General features: G+C 41.9%; 1 protein-coding gene across 1 annotated transcript in view; it reads right to left on the reverse strand.

Annotated features, from left to right (window-relative positions):
- The window catches only part of LOC117505756 (atrial natriuretic peptide receptor 1-like), a 301,825-nt gene that overhangs the window by 281,475 nt on the left and 769 nt on the right, over nt 1-19,581 (reverse strand). The window contains exon 2 of the mRNA XM_034165299.1: nt 11,828-12,625. Within this exon, the coding sequence (XP_034021190.1) occupies nt 11,828-12,584 (757 nt within the window). The 5' untranslated portion in view covers nt 12,585-12,625. The remainder of the gene's footprint in view (nt 1-11,827; nt 12,626-19,581) is intronic.

The following is a 19,581-nucleotide window of genomic DNA, read 5'->3' on the forward strand; positions in this document are numbered from 1 at the left end:
AACCAGCAAAAATCTATTTAAGCATAAAAATTCAAAAAGAAAAAATAATATAGCACCTTCAACTGCACCACAGACTAAAACAGTTAAATGTGGTCTATTAAACATTAGGTCTCTCTCTTCTAAGTCCCTGTTGGTAAATGATATAATAATTGATCAACATATTGATTTATTCTGCCTAACAGAAACCTGGTTACAGCAGGATGAATATGTTAGTTTAAATGAGTCAACACCCCCGAGTCACACTAACTGTCAGAATGCTCGTAGCACGGGCCGGGGCGGAGGATTAGCAGCAATCTTCCATTCCAGCTTATTAATTAATCAAAAACCCAGACAGAGCTTTAATTCATTTGAAAGCTTGTCTCTTAGTCTTGTCCATCCACATTGGAAGTCCCAAAAACCAGTTTTATTTGTTATTATCTATCGTCCACCTGGTCGTTACTGTGAGTTTCTCTGTGAATTTTCAGACCTTTTGTCTGACTTAGTGCTTAGCTCAGATAAGATAATTATAGTGGGCGATTTTAACATCCACACAGATGCTGAGAATGACAGCCTCAACACTGCATTTAATCTATTATTAGACTCTATTGGCTTTGCTCAAAAAGTAAATGAGTCCACCCACCACTTTAATCATATCTTAGATCTTGTTCTGACTTATGGTATGGAAATAGAAGACTTAACAGTATTCCCTGAAAACTCCCTTCTGTCTGATCATTTCTTAATAACATTTACATTTACTCTGATGGACTACCCAGCAGTGGGGAATAAGTTTCATTACACTAGAAGTCTTTCAGAAAGCGCTGTAACTAGGTTTAAGGATATGATTCCTTCTTTATGTTCTCTAATGCCATATACCAACACAGTGCAGAGTAGCTACCTAAACTCTGTAAGGGAGATAGAGTATCTCGTCAATAGTTTTACATCCTCATTGAAGACAACTTTGGATGCTGTAGCTCCTCTGAAAAAGAGAGCTTTAAATCAGAAGTGCCTGACTCCGTGGTATAACTCACAAACTCGCAGCTTAAAGCAGATAACCCGTAAGTTGGAGAGGAAATGGCGTCTCACTAATTTAGAAGATCTTCACTTAGCCTGGAAAAAGAGTCTGTTGCTCTATAAAAAAGCCCTCCGTAAAGCTAGGACATCTTTCTACTCATCACTAATTGAAGAAAATAAGAACAACCCCAGGTTTCTTTTCAGCACTGTAGCCAGGCTGACAAAGAGTCAGAGCTCTATTGAGCTGAGTATTCCATTAACTTTAACTAGTAATGACTTCATGACTTTCTTTGCTAACAAAATTTTAACTATTAGAGAAAAAATTACTCATAACCATCCCAAAGACGTATCGTTATCTTTGGCTGCTTTCAGTGATGCCGGTATTTGGTTAGACTCTTTCTCTCCGATTGTTCTGTCTGAGTTATTTTCATTAGTTACTTCATCCAAACCATCAACATGTTTATTAGACCCCATTCCTACCAGGCTGCTCAAGGAAGCCCTACCATTATTTAATGCTTCGATCTTAAATATGATCAATCTATCTTTGTTAGTTGGCTATGTACCACAGGCTTTTAAGGTGGCAGTAATTAAACCATTACTTAAAAAGCCATCACTTGACCCAGCTATCTTAGCTAATTATAGGCCAATCTCCAACCTTCCTTTTCTCTCAAAAATTCTTGAAAGGGTAGTTGTAAAACAGCTAACTGATCGTCTGCAGAGGAATGGTCTATTTGAAGAGTTTCAGTCAGGTTTTAGAATTCATCATAGTACAGAAACAGCATTAGTGAAGGTTACAAATGATCTTCTTATGGCCTCGGACAGTGGACTCGTCTCTGTGCTTGTTCTGTTGGACCTCAGTGCTGCTTTTGATACTGTTGACCATAAAATTTATTACAGAGATTAGAGCATGCCATAGGTATTAAAGGCACTGCGCTGCGGTGGTTTGAATCATATTTGTCTAATAGATTACAATTTGTTCATGTAAATGGGGAATCTTCTTCACAGACTAAAGTTAATTATGGAGTTCCACAAGGTTCTGTGCTAGGACCAATTTTATTCACTTTATACATGCTTCCCTTAGGCAGTATTATTAGACGGTATTGCTTAAATTTTCATTGTTACGCAGATGATACCCAGCTTTATCTATCCATGAAGCCAGAGGACACACACCAATTAGCTAAACTGCAGGATTGTCTTACAGACATAAAGACATGGATGACCTCTAATTTCCTGCTTTTAAACTCAGATAAAACTGAAGTTATTGTACTTGGCCCCACAAATCTTAGAAACATGGTGTCTAACCAGATCCTTACTCTGGATGGCATTACCCTGACCTCTAGTAATACTGTGAGAAATCTTGGAGTCATTTTTGATCAGGATATGTCATTCAAAGCGCATATTAAACAAATATGTAGGACTGCTTTTTTGCATTTACGCAATATCTCTAAAATCAGAAAGGTCTTGTCTCAGAGTGATGCTGAAAAACTAATTCATGCATTTATTTCCTCTAGGCTGGACTATTGTAATTCATTATTATCAGGTTGTCCTAAAAGTTCCCTAAAAAGCCTTCAGTTAATTCAAAATGCTGCAGCTAGAGTACTGATGGGGACTAGAAGGAGAGAGCATATCTCACCCATATTGGCCTCTCTTCATTGGCTTCCTGTTAATTCTAGAATAGAATTTAAAATTCTTCTTCTTACTTATAAGGTTTTGAATAATCAGGTCCCATCTTATCTTAGGGACCTCGTAGTACCATATCACCCCAATAGAGCGCTTCGCTCTCAGACTGCAGGCTTACTTGTAGTTCCTAGGGTTTGTAAGAGTAGAATGGGAGGCAGAGCCTTCAGCTTTCAGCTTATAGTTAGGGCTGGATCAGGTGACCCTGAACCATCCCTTAGTTATGCTGCTATAGACGTAGACTGCTGGGGAGTTCCCATGATGCACTGTTTCTTTCTCTTTTTGCTCTGTATGCACCACTCTGCATTTAATCATTAGTGATCGATCTCTGCTCCCCTCCACAGCATGTCTTTTTCCTGGTTCTCTCCCTCAGCCCCAACCAGTCCCAGCAGAAGACTGCCCCTCCCTGAGCCTGGTTCTGCTGGAGGTTTCTTCCTGTTAAAAGGGAGTTTTTCCTTCCCACTGTAGCCAAGTGCTTGCTCACAGGGGGTCGTTTTGACCGTTGGGGTTTTACATAATTATTGTATGGCCTTGCCTTACAATATAAAGCGCCTTGGGGCAACTGTTTGTTGTGATTTGGCGCTATATAAAAAAAAATTGATTGATTGATTGATTGATAATTGGCATGTGAATGAGGCACTAGGGTGGTCCAAGATATAATAAAGTTTATTTAATTAAAGTTTATTATAACCCAGCTCCACCAGTTTAAAAGAGTTCTATCTCATGAAAAACATGTGCAGTGCAAAAATTAGGCAGACTGACACGTTTAGAGGTCACTCAAAGCGACACAACTTCACCCCATACTTCAATTTGAAGGGTCACCCATTTGTTATCTACTTCTTTGAGTCTTTGCTGATCTTAGTAACAGACAGACCGTGTGTAATCTGCAAATTGTTTACAAGTATGATGTAATTTGCTCTACAGTTCTGCCTTTGGAAACTTGATTATTACGTAGTTTATAATCCTTAGTAACTCAGCTTACAGTTTACTGTTTGTAGGTAACTGATAAAGATTAAAATGGCCAAAAGTAGAAGGAGTGCTGCTGAGGTTTGGCTGGTAAAGGATCAGACCAACTGTCTGAGTCCCATCTTCCAACTAATAGAGATGGTCTTCGACTTCTGATGTTCTTTCACAGTGATCAGAAGCTGACACTGAAAGAGGCAGCATCCCATACTGTGATGCGCATCACCGAACTGTGGCAGAGAGCACGGATTCCACATCAGAGAAAAGACTCCATGATTCGCATCCTCATGAAGTTTAATGATGACTATGTGAAGCTGAAGAAAAATCAGAAGAGAAATAGTGATCGTGACAAAATGAACCAGGATCAGTTCCTGATCCACCTGCAGGGTCTCTTTGATAATGCCACAAGTGATGCATTGACAAGAATGAAAAATGCTGAAGTCAAACAGTTTCTCATCATGCAGCACAATGATGTTTTGTCATGCAGCATGGCAGGGGTTGATGTCCTGCTACATGGAAAAGAAAAAAGAAAAATTGCTCGACAAGAGCGCCACCTGAATTATCAAAAGAAATTAGCACCAAGTGCAACCCTAGAACCCTTGGTTAAAGATGGAACGATGATCTTTCCTATCAAGAACTTTGCATGGCAGCATCACAAATGAAAGTGGTAAATGATTTTGCAGAAAGAGCCGTTGCACTGATGTAGAAGTACACTCAACAAAATATAAACGCAACACTTTTGGTTTTGCTCCCATTTTGTATGAGATGAACTCAAAGATCTAAAACTTCTTCCACATACACAATATCACCATTTCCCTCAAATATTGTTCACAAACCAGTCTAAATCTGTGATAGTGAGCACTTCTCCTTTGCTGAGATAATCTATCCCACCTCACAGGTGTGCCATATCAAGATGCTGATTAGACACCATGATTAGTGCACAGGTGTGCCTTAGACTACCCACAATAAAAGGCCACTCTGAAAGGTTCAGTTTTATCACACAGCACAATGCCACAGATGTCGCAAGATTTGAGGGAGCGTGCAATTGGCATGCTGACAGCAGGAATGTCAACCAGAGCTGTTGCTCGTGTATTGAATGTTCATTTCTCTACCATAAGCCGTCTCCAAAGGCGTTTCAGAGAATTTGGCAGTACATCCAACCAGCCTCACAACCGCAGACCACGTGTAACCACACCAGCCCAGGACCTCCACATCCAGCATGTTCACCTCCAAGATTGTCTGAGACCAGCCACTCGGACAGCTGCTGAAACAATCGGTTTGCATAACCAAAGAATTTCTGCACAAACTGTCAGAAACCGTCTCAGGGAAGCTCATCTGCATGCTCGTCGTCCTCATCGGGGTCTCGACCTGACTCCAGTTCATCGTCGTAACCGACTTGAGTGGGCAAATGCTCACATTCGCTGGCGTTTTGCACGTTAGAGAGGTGTTCTCTTCACGGATGAATCCCGGTTCACACTGTCCAGGGCAGATGGCAGACAGCATGCGTGGCGTCGTGTGGGTGAGCGGTTTTCTGATGTCAATGTTGTGGATCGAGTGGCCCATGGTGGCGGTGGGGTTATGGTATGGGCAGGCGTCTGTTATGGACGAAGAACACAGGTGCATTTTATTGATGGCATTTTGAATGCACAGAGATACCGTGACGAGATCCTGAGGCCCATTGTTGTGCCATACATCCAAGAACATCACCTCATGTTGCAGCAGGATAATGCACGGCCCCATGTTGCAAGGATCTGTACACAATTCTTGGAAGCTGAAAATGTCCCAGTTCTTGCATGGCCGGCATACTCACCGGACATGTCACCCATTGAGCATGTTTGGGATGCTCTGGACTGGCGTATACCCAGCAACTTCGCACAGCCATTGAAGAGGAGTGGACCAACATTCCACAGGCCACAATTGACAACCTGATCAACTCTATGCGAAGGAGATGTGTTGCACTGCATGAGGCAAATGGTGGTCACACCAGATACTGACTGGTATCCCCCCCCAATAAAACAAAACTGCACCTTTCAGAGTGGCCTTTTATTGTGGGCAATAAAGTTGCCATTTGAAATGACTTTAGTTTTGTGTCATGTCTGTGATCTGCTTTTTTTCTACAAAATTAAACAACTGAATGAACATCCTCTGAGGCCGGTGATTCCATAATTATTGCCAGGGGTTGTATTCACATAGATTCCTACACACCTAAACTGATATGTGTGTATATATATATATATATATATATATATATATATATATATATAAATACACAAACATAAATATACACCTATACCTACTTACATACAAAATACTATATATTTACAAGCCGAAGCAAATTTTGTATGTATCTCATACAAAATGGGAGCAAAACCAAAAGTGTTGCGTTTATATTTTTGTTGAGTATAAAACTCGCCTTTAACGAAGAATGAACAGCAACAGCATCTGCTCCGCCTTGTTGAGCAACACAGGAAGAACTATCCATCCTGCTCCAAGGCAACATTGATGAAGGGAGGTTGATGAATGATGACATATTGACATAACATTTGAAAGAAAAACAACAATCTGAAGATATTTTAAGACATGGACCTTGGTTTTAGATCAATATGTTGTATTAAATTAGCAAATTAGTGAAGATTTTTTTTTTTTCGAAAGCAATTCCGCATAGTAAAAAATTACCCTCGTTTGAGTGACCAGTAAATATTCACCATTCAAGCTAAAAACTGGCAGAAATGTTAGTAGGGAGTCATAGAACAAAATGAAAATTTTGGAGGAAAACTTCCTTAAAGTTCATATTTTTGGACCACCCTAATGAGGTACATTCAAACATTTTAAAACTGTGTAACAATTCATTTAATTTTGTTGAGTTTCATCACCATGACATTAAATTATTTTCATGATTACGCATTTCTTTTAATACAGTTCAGGTTATATGATCGGTTGATTTTACTGTTCATAGGAGCATGGAGGGGGTCACACCTAGCAACGGGGTCAATCCCGCCTCCTCACAAAGATAAACATTTGTGTCCCCTCCTTGCTCAGGGTTGCTCTCAGAAACATAACTCTTAAGCTAAGATTCCTTACTAGGAATCTTTAGGCTAAGTTGGGAGCTCTCTGAGAGGACTTGGACAATCTTTGTGAATTTGGCCCTGACCTTTTCAGAAAGACACCATGATGTCACTGCAGCACAACCAGGAGGGGAGGTTTATTTATACTGATTTTCTCTCAAAATCAACCACAACAGAGACAAAAAAAAGCAACTCATTTGTGACAGCAGATTTGCCAGACACTTGGTACTGGCTGAGGGTGAGCACTTTTTACCACTGTACATTATAAGCTAGTTGCTAGTTGTTAATTGTTGTCATAGAAACAAATCCCACGATCTGAAACCGCTGGGATGAAGTGTTTGTGTGAACTCCATCAGCGCTTTTCTGCCAGAAAAAAACTGTTTTTTTGTGTGTGTGTTTGTTTACATTCAAAGTGCTTTACAGTGATGCCTCACACACACACACCTACACACACAGTGCAGTAATTTGGGGATGAAGTACGAGGGCCTTTAGCGGTTTTTCCGGTCTGATGGGGATTTGGTGTTGGCTGAAAAAGACAAAAGACAGACTGACAAGGTAAAATTAGACACAGCCTGTTTGACAGGAAATACCTACAGATCTGATAGGCCGGCAACCGTGTCCATATAAGGCATTGAGGTTTGTTAATAAATGGCTACAGGAAGGTTTTATGTCGCCGTGGGAACAGAGGCCGACTGTTTGTTTGTGCTCCTGACTTCTGCTTCAGCGTGACACACCTCCACAGACCCACACGCTGTGGATTTATATCCGCGGGAGTTAAACATGAACTGGTCCTTAATTACGGCGCGGCTCTCCACGTGCTGCTCTGCCGGCTCACTCCGTACGGCGCCTTTTCTCGTCTACGGTCATGGATCGAGTTGATTCACATTTGAGCATCGTTTCCTGTTTGGACTCACGTCGGTGTGTTCGCTGCTGTGTTTGAAGGATTAAATAAAGACTAAAGCGCGTCAGAATCCGTTTCTGCTTCATGCTCTTGTTTTTTTTATTAAAAACAGACTTGAGGAAACAGCAATAATTTTTCTCCTTTATTTGTTTTCAAAATACAAAAACACATTATTTAAAAATGAAGACAGTAAATCTGACAGTGAAACAGAACAGAATCAACAGACCGAGTCGGGAGGCGCTCAAGTCTGTCGTCTTCTTACGCAACCCGTCGATTGATTTGTTGGTTTTATTCATAGATATTTAAGGATAATGTGGAAAAGTATGAGCACTGGGATCTGGATTGTCACTTTCTCTGAAGCTTTATTTTATTTTTTATTAAAACCAATGAAATCAGTTGGTCACAGACGTCTGTGTGACCCAGTTTGACTCTGATGTCGATCAGACATGGTTGAACACACACAGGGATGAGTTTCTGCTCCTTTTTTGGGGGGGGGGGGGGGGGGGGGTCAAGGTCAAAGGTCACAGAGCAAGGTCAAAGTTTCTGTTTACTGTGAACACAGAAGGAAGCTTTAAAGCGGCTGTATGAGGCAAACACGTTCACGTGTGCACGCGTCTGACTCCTGTTACACACCAACAAAAACGTCTCCTATCTGTTCGCCCTGTGAACCCTGACCTCGGGTTACCCTGAAAAGTCAATGTGAAGGGTATAAAAATGACATGCACACATTGCAGAAGGCGACTGTACAGAAGGCTTGAGCTGAAGTGATACGACAGAAGTGACACAAGCCGACCAATACCGATATTTGGGAGTAAAAAATTTCCTTTATTGATAATCAGCAGATATAAACATAAAGAAATGACAATGACTCCTGACATTTTGTTACCAAAACCCTATGACAAAGAAATGTAGTTGATGTTTGATGTTTTCAAGTTTAAACATCAACTTTTATTATAAATAATTATGAATATAACCAGCTAACCAAACCAGCTTTGATAACTTTTATAACACTAAACCGATAAACCACTAAAAATTTAGCGGAAGCTACAGGTAACCACTAGCTTTCAGTATTATCTCCAGTACACTCTCAGCTACTGACAAGCCAGTTTTGAGTTTAAGCACCGCCAACACTTCTGAGTAGAAACAAAGACAATCACAAACCCAACACAAGCAACAAGTCAGCACTTCTGTCTTTATGCCCACTGCTGTAAGGACAAGGAAGGACAAGGAAGTTAATATCTTAGCCAGAGAAAAGAAATGGTTTGAGAGGGGAGTGAAGGAAGCATTGTATGTGAAACAGTTGAAACCCAGCCTTAACCGGAGAGGGGGTCTGAGACACGCTTCGTCCCCTGTTTACAATGGGGTACTCAGGTCAAAGCAGTTTCAGTCTTTTGTTCATAGTAATGAGTCATTCACGTAGTCAGGAGAGTCGTCAGGAGAGTTGTCAGGAGAGGTGTCAGTCCCATCCTTAGGAGGGACAGCTACCCTGTCATTACGAGGGTGCTAAGTAGAGCACAACAGATGCTAATTAGAGCAATACCTAGTCACTAGCCAATAGCTGTTTGCCTCTCAGGAGGAGGGGTCGGGTTAGGTTTAAAACTCCAGCTTTTGCTGGCTTCTGTTGTTTTTCTCTACAAGAGTCAAGACAGAAGTCGAACTACCAGAGCAAGAATTTTAGCTGAGGAAGCTTCTGTGATTAGAAGCGAAACATCCTCACGTCAAGCAACTCAGTCCAGTCGGAGATTCAAGTTTAAATACAAATAAATGTGTATTTGTAAAATATGTATTTTTTTCATTTGTAAAAAAAAAAAAAGGCATTTGCAAAACTTAAAATTCTGTTTGTTAAGTGATTCAGCGCGGCAACCGTGTGATATTTACAGATAGAGACCTAATTTTGGTGTCAAAATGTCCACAATACCCAAGTTTATATTTAACATCAATACATTTATGTGCTTAAATATTGATATTTTTTGAGTTATTTTGGAAAAACTAAATTTTTGCATGTTTTCGGACAGCCATCTTGGATTTTGGGAGTGTTCCTGATTTTTTATCTTTCTCGACTTTTAGTATGTTTTATAAAACAGTTTCAGGGTTCAAATGCCACCAAAATCATTTCTGTTGCAATTTGTTCCGGGTTGACCCCTTTTTTTCATAAAATGACTGGACTAAAATATATTTTACAACAGTGAGCAATGATGCGGTGAATAGTTAGACCTTCAGGGCTTTATTCTAGAGTTCAACTTTTTAAGTCTTTCAGGGTCGATGGTCGCCGTCTGTGTTTCATCTTCTTTGGTATTTAAACATTTTCTTCAATTAGCCTTCTTTTGACATGTTAACAATGTGGATTTTTTTTCAAAGTTAGATTTTTATTGTCTAACACATTAAAGGTTCTTTGTCTTTGTTTGTTTGTGTGGAACACGGAGTGGCTTGGGCACAGAGGAAATGTGCCGCATCATTCAGATGCATTCCTCGGCGCGGTGTCCTCGGGCCATCTGCAGCAGCGAGCTGCTGTCTGCATCGATCGGATCATGTTTCTGGCTCAGCCTGCTGCTGGGATGATGCCCTGCAGCAGCAATCAGCAGCTGATGTCGGGGTTAACGAGCGGCTTGGCCCCAAGAAACACAAATCAGCCTGTGACGGCTTCAGAAAAGGCTTCAGACCAGATTTACAGTCAACAGATCCAATAAGATGAGATAAAGAACCTGCACAGCACAACTCATTTATCATCCAGCATGAGAACCTCATCTCACTCTTCTTCAATAAGGAACCAGTGACGAACCTTGTTTTTGTTTGTTCGTTTTGTAAACATTTCAGTTACAGTGCTAAAACAATTAACAGATGATGGATTAGTCAAACAGGAGAAGGTTCACTCCTGGGCTTTGTGAGTTTTTTTGGTCATTATCTCTTTCTTGGTATTTCAAGAACCAGCTTTGTGACATCACAAAAGTCTCTATATGTGCTGCACTGAGATCTACAAACCAAAGTTTAAATTGTTGGCTATAGTTTGTCGGTGTATCAACATAGATTCATTTGGTGGGTTTCCATCACCCTCCAAAGTGCACAAGTTGAAGTAGTGAATTGGAAATGTGCTTAATGAAAACACACATAGTTTAAAAAAAAACCTCAGATATCACAAAAATGTTTTTATGCTCACAGGTGGTGTTTGGTTTGTGTTTTGGGGGGAAATTATAGGTCACATGACATACAAATTGCGTGATACATGTGGACGACGTGCAAGAGAGAGAGAGAGAGAAGGGGGGGGCAGTTAAACATTAGATGATGTGATATTATGTTAATATGAATGTAAACAAACAAAACAATGAAATGGTAATATTCAGCTGGACTTACCGTTCTGTTACCGCAATTACTGGAGTGACGTTATCATGAGAGCACAAAACCCAGCGCTCGCATTCCGTCACTCGGTGTACACACTGTCATTTTACAGCTATGTTTAATCCACATTCCGGAACTATCACTAATATTTGGCACAAATCTGTCACGGAAACTGAGCTTGAAAACATCTGAACTGAAATGTGAAAAAGCAATGCGACGTAGCTTCCACCTGAGATATGCTCAGTTCCACCTTCAGGATACATTATCAAACTTTCAAGGAATCTTGGACTATTTCATAAAAAACAACAAAAAACATAATTGTGTATGACAGAAGAACGTCTTTCCAATATAAACATCAAAGTGTCTTACTGGAGACGATGACTTGTGTGGCAACTCTGAATGAAAGAAAATTAAGGAACACGGAATGTCATCGCATGTTGTACCTGGACCTTCATCCAAGAAGTTGCTGTTCATTTATTGGCTCTTGTGGTGAAGGTTCTGCATGCACGTGGACCAGCAGAGGTCTCGTTTCCTCTTCCAGGTCTAACATTGATCCTGTCTTTATATGGAAAATAAATAAATAAATCTGGATCTCACAATCCTACAATGTCACTCGACCAATGGACACATGCCAAACATTAAAGAGGACAACAAAATCAAACACAAAGGACGAGTCTACCTACACAGTACTATTTGTGAATAAAGGATTAGATTTTTTAATTTTTGAAGCAGACTGAAGTCATTTGTTGTCCCAAACCTTCACCTTTTCCTTTAAAAATCATTGCCTGCTTGTTGAGTTCAGTGGAAAAAAACAAAACAAAATAAACACTAAACAGCGTAATGACCGAGTAGCAGAGGAAACCGAGCGGCTTTTTTTGTGTGGTGTCTGGCAGCTTACCTCGGCTGTTGCTCTGAACATCGTCGAGGATTTCGGAGTAGTTGATGGGCTTGTTCTCTTCAAAGGTTTTGTCCATATGGGTGATGTTGTTGGCCTTCAGCTGCATGTACAAACCTTCAACAGCAAAGTAATACGGTCGGTCGTCCATCTTATCATCGCTGAACAGCAGCATCAAGTGCTCACGCCACCCGAAGTGCTCCCAGATACGCAGGGCGAACTTCCCCAGCTTCATGTGCGTGGGCCCCATGTTGGTGATGGACGGGTATGAATTGTTGTAAAAGGCCACAGCTGGGGCACCTGCCGTAACCATGGGAACCCCCCAGTGGCTTGTGAAGAAGCCAACGGGGGAGGCGGTGTAGGAACAGCCAGGCCCGATGAAGGCCCACGGGTCGTATTCAAGTTTGAGGTCCACAGCCAAGACGGACGCACGCGACTCAGTGCAGGTGCCGCTTTTGTCTTCGCTGTTCCTGAAGACGTACGTGAGACGGTGGTCAGGCAGCAGGGTGGAGTTGGTGTTGACGGTTTTGATGGCCCGCTCTATAGCGGGGCCGATGCGGGGCCAGGCCCAGGGGTAAGCGGTGTTGCTCTGCGGTAAGATGACAGCCAGCGTGATGTTCTGGAGTACTCTGTGCACGTGGTGCCCTCGTCTCTGACGCTTCAGTGTGTGGTGTTGAGACGTTCGTCCGTCAATCGGTCGCACGTCGAGCAGCGGCAGCACAACCAGCAAGAACACGGCAGCCTCCTTCCAAGAGGGCATCTTCTCGCAGCACTGCAGGACACCTCACAGCCGGCAACTGCAGGAACACAGGAGGGAGACTGTCACTGCCACCGGCATGCAACATGCAACACACACGAATTCACGTTGAAGTCCTCAGACTCGTGCACACATCCTGTCCTTACTTGGACCTGCTTTACTCAGTCACGTTGAGTTCAGGCTCACAGTTTTGCCTGCAGCTGTTTGAGCAACTGCAGTCATGGCAGAAAAACTCCCTGCGGTTGGAAAATTAGACGACTTTTTTCCTGCCACCTTATACAAGCAGCCAGATTATCACCCATCAGAGCTCCACGAGCACAGCGGGAATTCTCACGTATCACACAGGGCAGAAACTAGATGTTTCTGTTTGTCAAAGTCATCCATCGATAATTTTCTCCAGCCACTAACAAGATGACTTAATGACACTTTCCTGATGAGAACAACATTAGCTTAGAAAATTTTCACGTCGGTGTCACTGGTGACATTAAATTTATAAAATTGTGATCAGCTTCAGAAACCGCAGGTATTTACAGCTAACAAACACATCGGGTTTAAAAAATACATCTTATAAAGCAAAAAATCTTACTTCTCGTGATGTCGACACCAACAGACTGTTAAACAGTCTACGGGCCGAGTGGGTTTTTGGTACCACTTAAGGAAACTAAATGACACTGAGAGTCCAGCCTCAGTGCACCAGGACCTACACCTGGGATGGCCACCATACTTTAATGTGTAGGTCCTGGTGCACTGAGGCTGGACTCTCAGTGTCATTTAGCTTCCTTAAAGTAGACCTGCATTGAAATAAATGTAGTCAGATCTTTGGACCAAAAAATGACATATTTACACATAAGATTCTTCTGAATGTAGTAAAGTAAATCTGCAAGCCCAGATCTGTCATTCAACGGAGAAATCTTCGTTTAAAAATGACAAATTCACAGCTAAAATTTGGCCCTCTGCAAAACTGTCAGCACATCCGGGACATTGCCGAGACATAAGATATCCCAGCATGCATTGCATGCGCCAACTGTAATTTGTGGATTTACATCAGTTTGCATCTTTTACAAAAGCACCTTTTTATTGCCTTATACAGAAGGATCGACTTTTTTTTAAAACTTCATATTGTCTTGAGGTACATTTGGTGAGTATACATTTATTTTACTTTTGCCTGAAAATTATTTTGGGGACTTTTTCATACACCCATTTGACTGAGTGGTGTCGCATTGAAAATCTACTGTCTTTAGCCTGCCGCCGTTTCGAGGTTGTTTATGATTGTTTTGCCTTTAGACTAGATCTATATTCGATCATATTTCCCCGGAAAAAACAATTATTGGTGCGTTTTATATTATCTTGATCTAAGACTGAATGTTTGTGGACTGCATAAAAATGATATTTTCGGGACTTTTTGCAATGTAACCCCTCGCTCACACTGCCTCCGGTGTTACCGTTGCGGGTTATGGATGCGGGACCCACAAAGAATCCAAGTAATTAAAAAGATACAAACCTCTCTCAGTGGCCACGGAGCTCTGTGGCTCCGGTTACCGAGACCGTGCGGCGCTGCGGATTTTTCCGCAAGAAGTCCATCCTTGCAGGCTGCCGGAGTGCTCCGCATCAAAACAGCGAGCGTAGTCTCTGGACTTGTTGCCAAAGTTGGCCACACCTCCATTCAGTAGACAGGGAGGTGGTGCCAGAGTTAGCCGCAGCTCTGCACAGCAGACACGGGGGCGGTGCGAGTAGCTCACTGTGGCGTTTACCGAGCCCGCAGACTCGGTAAGCGCATCGGAGGCAGTGAGAGCAAGATCAATCAATCAATCAATCAATCAATTTTTTTTATATAGCGCCAAATCACAACAAACAGTTGCCCCAAGGCGCTCCATATTGCAAGGCAAGGCCATACAATGATTATGTAAAACCCCAACGGTCAAAACGACCCCCTGTGAGCAAGCACTTGGCTACAGTGGGAAGGAAAAACTCCCTTTTAACAGGAAGAAACCTCCAGCAGAACCAGGCTCAGGGAGGGGCAGTCTTCTGCTGGGACTGGTTGGGGCTGAGGGAGAGAACCAGGAAAAAGACATGCTGTGGAGGGGAGCAGAGATCGATCACTAATGATTAAATGCAGAGTGGTGCATACAGAGCAAAAAGAAAAAGAAACAGTGCATCATGGGAACCCCCCAGCAGTCTACGTCTATAGCAGCATAACTAAGGGATGGTTCAGGGTCACCTGATCCAGCCCTAACTATAAGCTTTAGCAAAAAGGAAAGTTTTAAGCCTAATCTTAAAAGTAGAGAGGGTGTCTGTCTCCCTGATCTGAATTGGGAGCTGGTTCCACAGGAGAGGAGCCTGAAAGCTGAAGGCTCTGCCTCCCATTCTACTCTTACAAACCCTAGGAACTACAAGTAAGCCTGCAGTCTGAGAGCGAAGCGCTCTATTGGGGTAATATGGTACTACGAGGTCCCTAAGATAAGATGGGACCTGATTATTCAAAACCTTATAAGTAAGAAGAAGAATTTTAAATTCTATTCTAGAGATGTAAGTAGGATCTGCATGATCAAGGCAGCTGCAGTATGAGTGAGCGGACGGAGGCACTCCATGCAAGCCAATATTTTCTCACGGGGCAGGACTGGGGTCGGGGTTACCGTGACGACCCGCATGCATGCTGCACTAGTGAGCGGGCTAGCAGGGAAGAATGTCGCCCGCTGTCGATGTCGCCGCTTGATCTGAGCATGCAGAGCTGTGTCTCGCATTCACTGCAGCTTACTTTTGGATGTTGAAACCAGGATGTGTATAACAGTAACATTACTAACAGATAAAATCATTTCAATTGAGATTAGTTAGTATTGTATTCACTCAATGCGCGGGATCGGACTGAAGGTGCTAGCGTCTTGTCCCTTGCATCACAGCAATCTCCCGGATGTACAAACAGTTTTCATGGAGGGCCAAATTTTAAACAAAGCTTTCTCTGCTGAATTACAAATATGGGCTTACAGATTTACTTTACTGCCTTCATAAGGGTCTTATAAATACATATCGGCTAGTTCTTTCTAAGATCTGACCACATTTATTTCAATGCAGGTCTACTTTAAGTGGGACTGATTAAGACAAAATTGATGACTGGCTCATGGTCTAAAAATGCAGGATTCAGCTTTCTTATATTTCCACAAAAATAATAATGCTTTTACTACAACGTGTAATTTACAATTAATTTCTGTTTTTACACCATCAGCTTAAATATACAAGCACAAAATACAAGCAAAACAAACCATCAACACGTCACATGAAGAAAGCTAAATCACATCATTAATCTGCACAAACGTTGTACAAATAATGAATGTTTATGAGTGCAGTGGAAAGAATATTTCATGAGGTGAAAGACAGAACATTCCATATTTCACCTCATGAAATATTCTTTTCATTGCAGGAATGAAAAAAATTGATTATTTGCTTTATATAATGCTTAAAATAGATCCTTGTCATTTGATATTTTATTCATTTATAAACAAGAGAAAAGGGACTCACGCCCTTCCCGGTCCTACGGTGACTCGCTCTCGAGCCCCCTTGGTACATTCAGCCTTCCTGTCGATTGCCCAGTGAGTCTGGGCACTGTGTCGGGCCGCTGTTTGTTTTTAAGTTAAGGGCTAGTGTGTGCACACGGCAGCATGCCATAGCACAAAACATATAGAACTAAAACTGCATGGTGAATAGAACACAAAGGCAAATTGTACAAACAATCCACATCACGTGACATACACACCACCAATCAAATGACAAGGTTCTATTCAGGTTTTTTTTTTTTTTACATACATACATACATACATATATATATATATATATATATATATATATATATATATATATATATATATACACGTGGTGTGTCCATAAAGTAACGGTCCTTTTTATTTTTTTTAAAAACTATACGGATTTCATTCATATGTTTTTACGTCAGACATGCTTGAACCCTCGTGCACATGCGTTAGTTTTTCCACGCCTGTCGGTGACGTCATTCGCCTGTGAGCACGCCTTGTGGAAGGAGTGGTCCCGCCCCCTCGTCTGATTTTCATTGTCTGGAAATGGCGGAATGAAAAGGACTTTTCAGCTCTCCACAAGTTCTCTTATACTCATTCAACTGGTAAGCACTGAAAGCTGAGATAGGCATGTCCAAACTTGTCCTCTAACACTCCGAAACGGAGGTGTTCCTTTGTCTCGCTTCATCAGCGAATCGGTCGTGACGCGCGAAGCCTCTGCGCGGCTTTCCATGACAAAATCTCTTGTTAAAAGTGAAATCTGCCGGAAAATGGCTGATGTCCAGCTCTTGTGATAACCAGAGAAAGAGCACACGACGGTCTTGTATCCACAGAGCCATCAGCTTAGAAATGATCCAGTGGTTTGTGCCGCGATGTCGCAGCTCGGAGTGCGGTGCACCGACCGTCCTTAAAGGGGTCCTTAAAGCTGTAGTTAAAGTCCTTATTCTCTGTGAAGCCCGTAAAATTTTCACCAAAAGCCAGATAAATTTTTCGAATGGTTTCCAGGTGCCAGTCTCTAACAGCTTCTGAAAAACTTCTGATGGAAAAAAAAGTCCTTTTCATTCCGCCATTTCCAGACAATGAAAATCTGACGAGGGGGCGGGACCACTCCTTCCACAAGGCGTGCTCACAGGCGAATGACGTCACTGACAGGCGTGGAAAAACTCACGTATGCGCACGAGGGTTCAAGCATGTCTGACGTAAAAACATATGAATGAAATCCATATAGTTTTAAAAAAATAAAAAGGGCTGTTACTTTATGGACACACCACGTGTATATATACATATATATATATATACATACATACATATATATATATATACATACATACATATATATATATATACATACATATATATATATATTCTGTTTATAAATACACATATAAACAGAAGGGGGTCACTAGTTCTGAAAAAGAATGTGTGGAATGGTGCCAAATCTTTAATGAAGCAACTCAAACTTAAATCAAAATACATATTAAGCTGAGGACACACCTTCACCGGGTTAACAATTACCAACCATTATTACCTCAGCCAACCAAAAGAAGAGGGCAGTCACAATACTTTCTTCCCCATCACACCTCTGTGATATCACAAGGGAAGAATGGTAATAAACAAACAAATAGAAATGTGCAATGTTAAAGAAATCAGAGATTTAAGAAATTCAAGAGATTCCACCCTAATTTGATGCCAACTACATCACAGATAATTAACCCGCAATTACTGTGTTCATATACGAGGTCTATTAGAAAAGAATCCGACCTTATTATTTTTTTCAAAAACCATATGGATTTGAATCACGTGTGATTGCGTCAGACAAGCTTGAACCCTCGTGCGCATGCGTGAGTTTTTCCATGCCTGTCGGTTGCGTCATTTGCCTGTGAGCAGGCTTTGAGTGAGGAGTGGTCCAGCCCCCTCGGCGGATTTTCATTGTCAGGAAATGGCGGAATGATTTGGGCTTTTTTTCCATCAGAATTTTTTTCAGAAACTGTTAGAGACTGGCAGCTGGAAACCATTAGAAAAATTTATCTGGCTTTCGGTGAAAATTTTACGGGCTTCACAGAGAATAAGGAGTGTTACTACAGCTTTAAGGACAGCTTTAAGGACGCTCAGCGCGCCGCGCTCCGTGCCGCCATCGAGAGCCACAAACCACCAGATCATTTCTAAACGGATGGCTCTGTGGATCCGAGACCATCGTGTGCACTTTCTCTGGTTATCACAAGAGCTGGACATCAACTATTTTCCGGCAGATTTCACTTTTAACAAGAGATTTTGTCATGGAAAGCCGAGCGGAGGCTTCGTGCGCATCACAACCGATTTGCTGATGGAGTGAGACAAAGGGACACCTCTGTTTTGGTCTCACAGGATGGCTTTGAGATGGCGTTCAGACAGCTGTCGGTGGTTTTTCCATCGAGTGATTATCCGAGAAATTGTGGATGTGCCTGGACATGCCAGAACATGTCCCGTGAGGCTTCATCACGGTGTTGCTGTGCGCCACCGCCGTGACGCGCGAAGCCTCCGCTCCTCTTTCCTTGACAAAAACTCCTGTAACAGTGGAATGTGCCGTTCATTTCCAAACTGGACGCTGTGTTTTATCCGGGACGTCGTCTGACTAGCACAGGAATTGTGAAAAGACGTGGACATCAGCACTTTTTCAGCACATTGAGACAGACGTGCGGAGGAATTCCGCACGTCGCGGTAGTGCCGCATGGCGCACAGCAACGCCGTGATGAAGCCTCACGGGACATGTTCTGGCATGTCCAGGCACATCCACAATTTCTCGGATAATCACTCGATGGAAAAACCACTGACAGCTGTCTGAACGCCATCTCAAAGCCGTCCTGTGAGACCAAATGGAGGTGTTCCTTTGTCACACGTGATTCAAATCCATATGGTTTTTGAAAAAAAATAATAAGGTTGGATACTTTTCTAATAGACCCCGTACTGACAGGAAAAACCTTGCAAGTGAAAATTAGACTAAGAGGTCATATGTCATACTCCTCCAAACAACAAGATAGTGAAAATACATCCTTCAGTAGTTCTTGTTTTGTTTTATTTATTTGGGGACATTCTAAACTAATTTTAAGCCATACCTATATATTAAATTCACACCTGTATGTTGTTCATTCTGTTGCTACATGTGAGTGTTGTTGTGCACCAGTGCTGTTTAATGCAAACGCAATTCCTAACAGAAAAATTAAATGCTTTGGACTCAAACGTTCCTAAGAGCCAAACAAGTGAACGAAGAATTTTACAGTCATGGCGCTGAATACTGCATCTTTTCACAACAAGCTCACCACAAGAACCAACATGAAACATCTTCAAATACCAGAATAAAGAAGCAGTTATTGATACAGTTCTCCCAGAATATTTTTACTTTGAGCAGTGAAAAATAACTACTTGGGCCCTTTTAATAAAATTGCAGGAGGGAATGATTTGACTTGTGTCTGAAGCAGCAGTCAGGATCTCATATACTGTAC

Source organism: Thalassophryne amazonica, unplaced genomic scaffold (genome assembly GCF_902500255.1).
Source record: "Thalassophryne amazonica unplaced genomic scaffold, fThaAma1.1, whole genome shotgun sequence".
Classification (NCBI taxonomy): Eukaryota; Metazoa; Chordata; class Actinopteri; order Batrachoidiformes; family Batrachoididae; genus Thalassophryne; species Thalassophryne amazonica.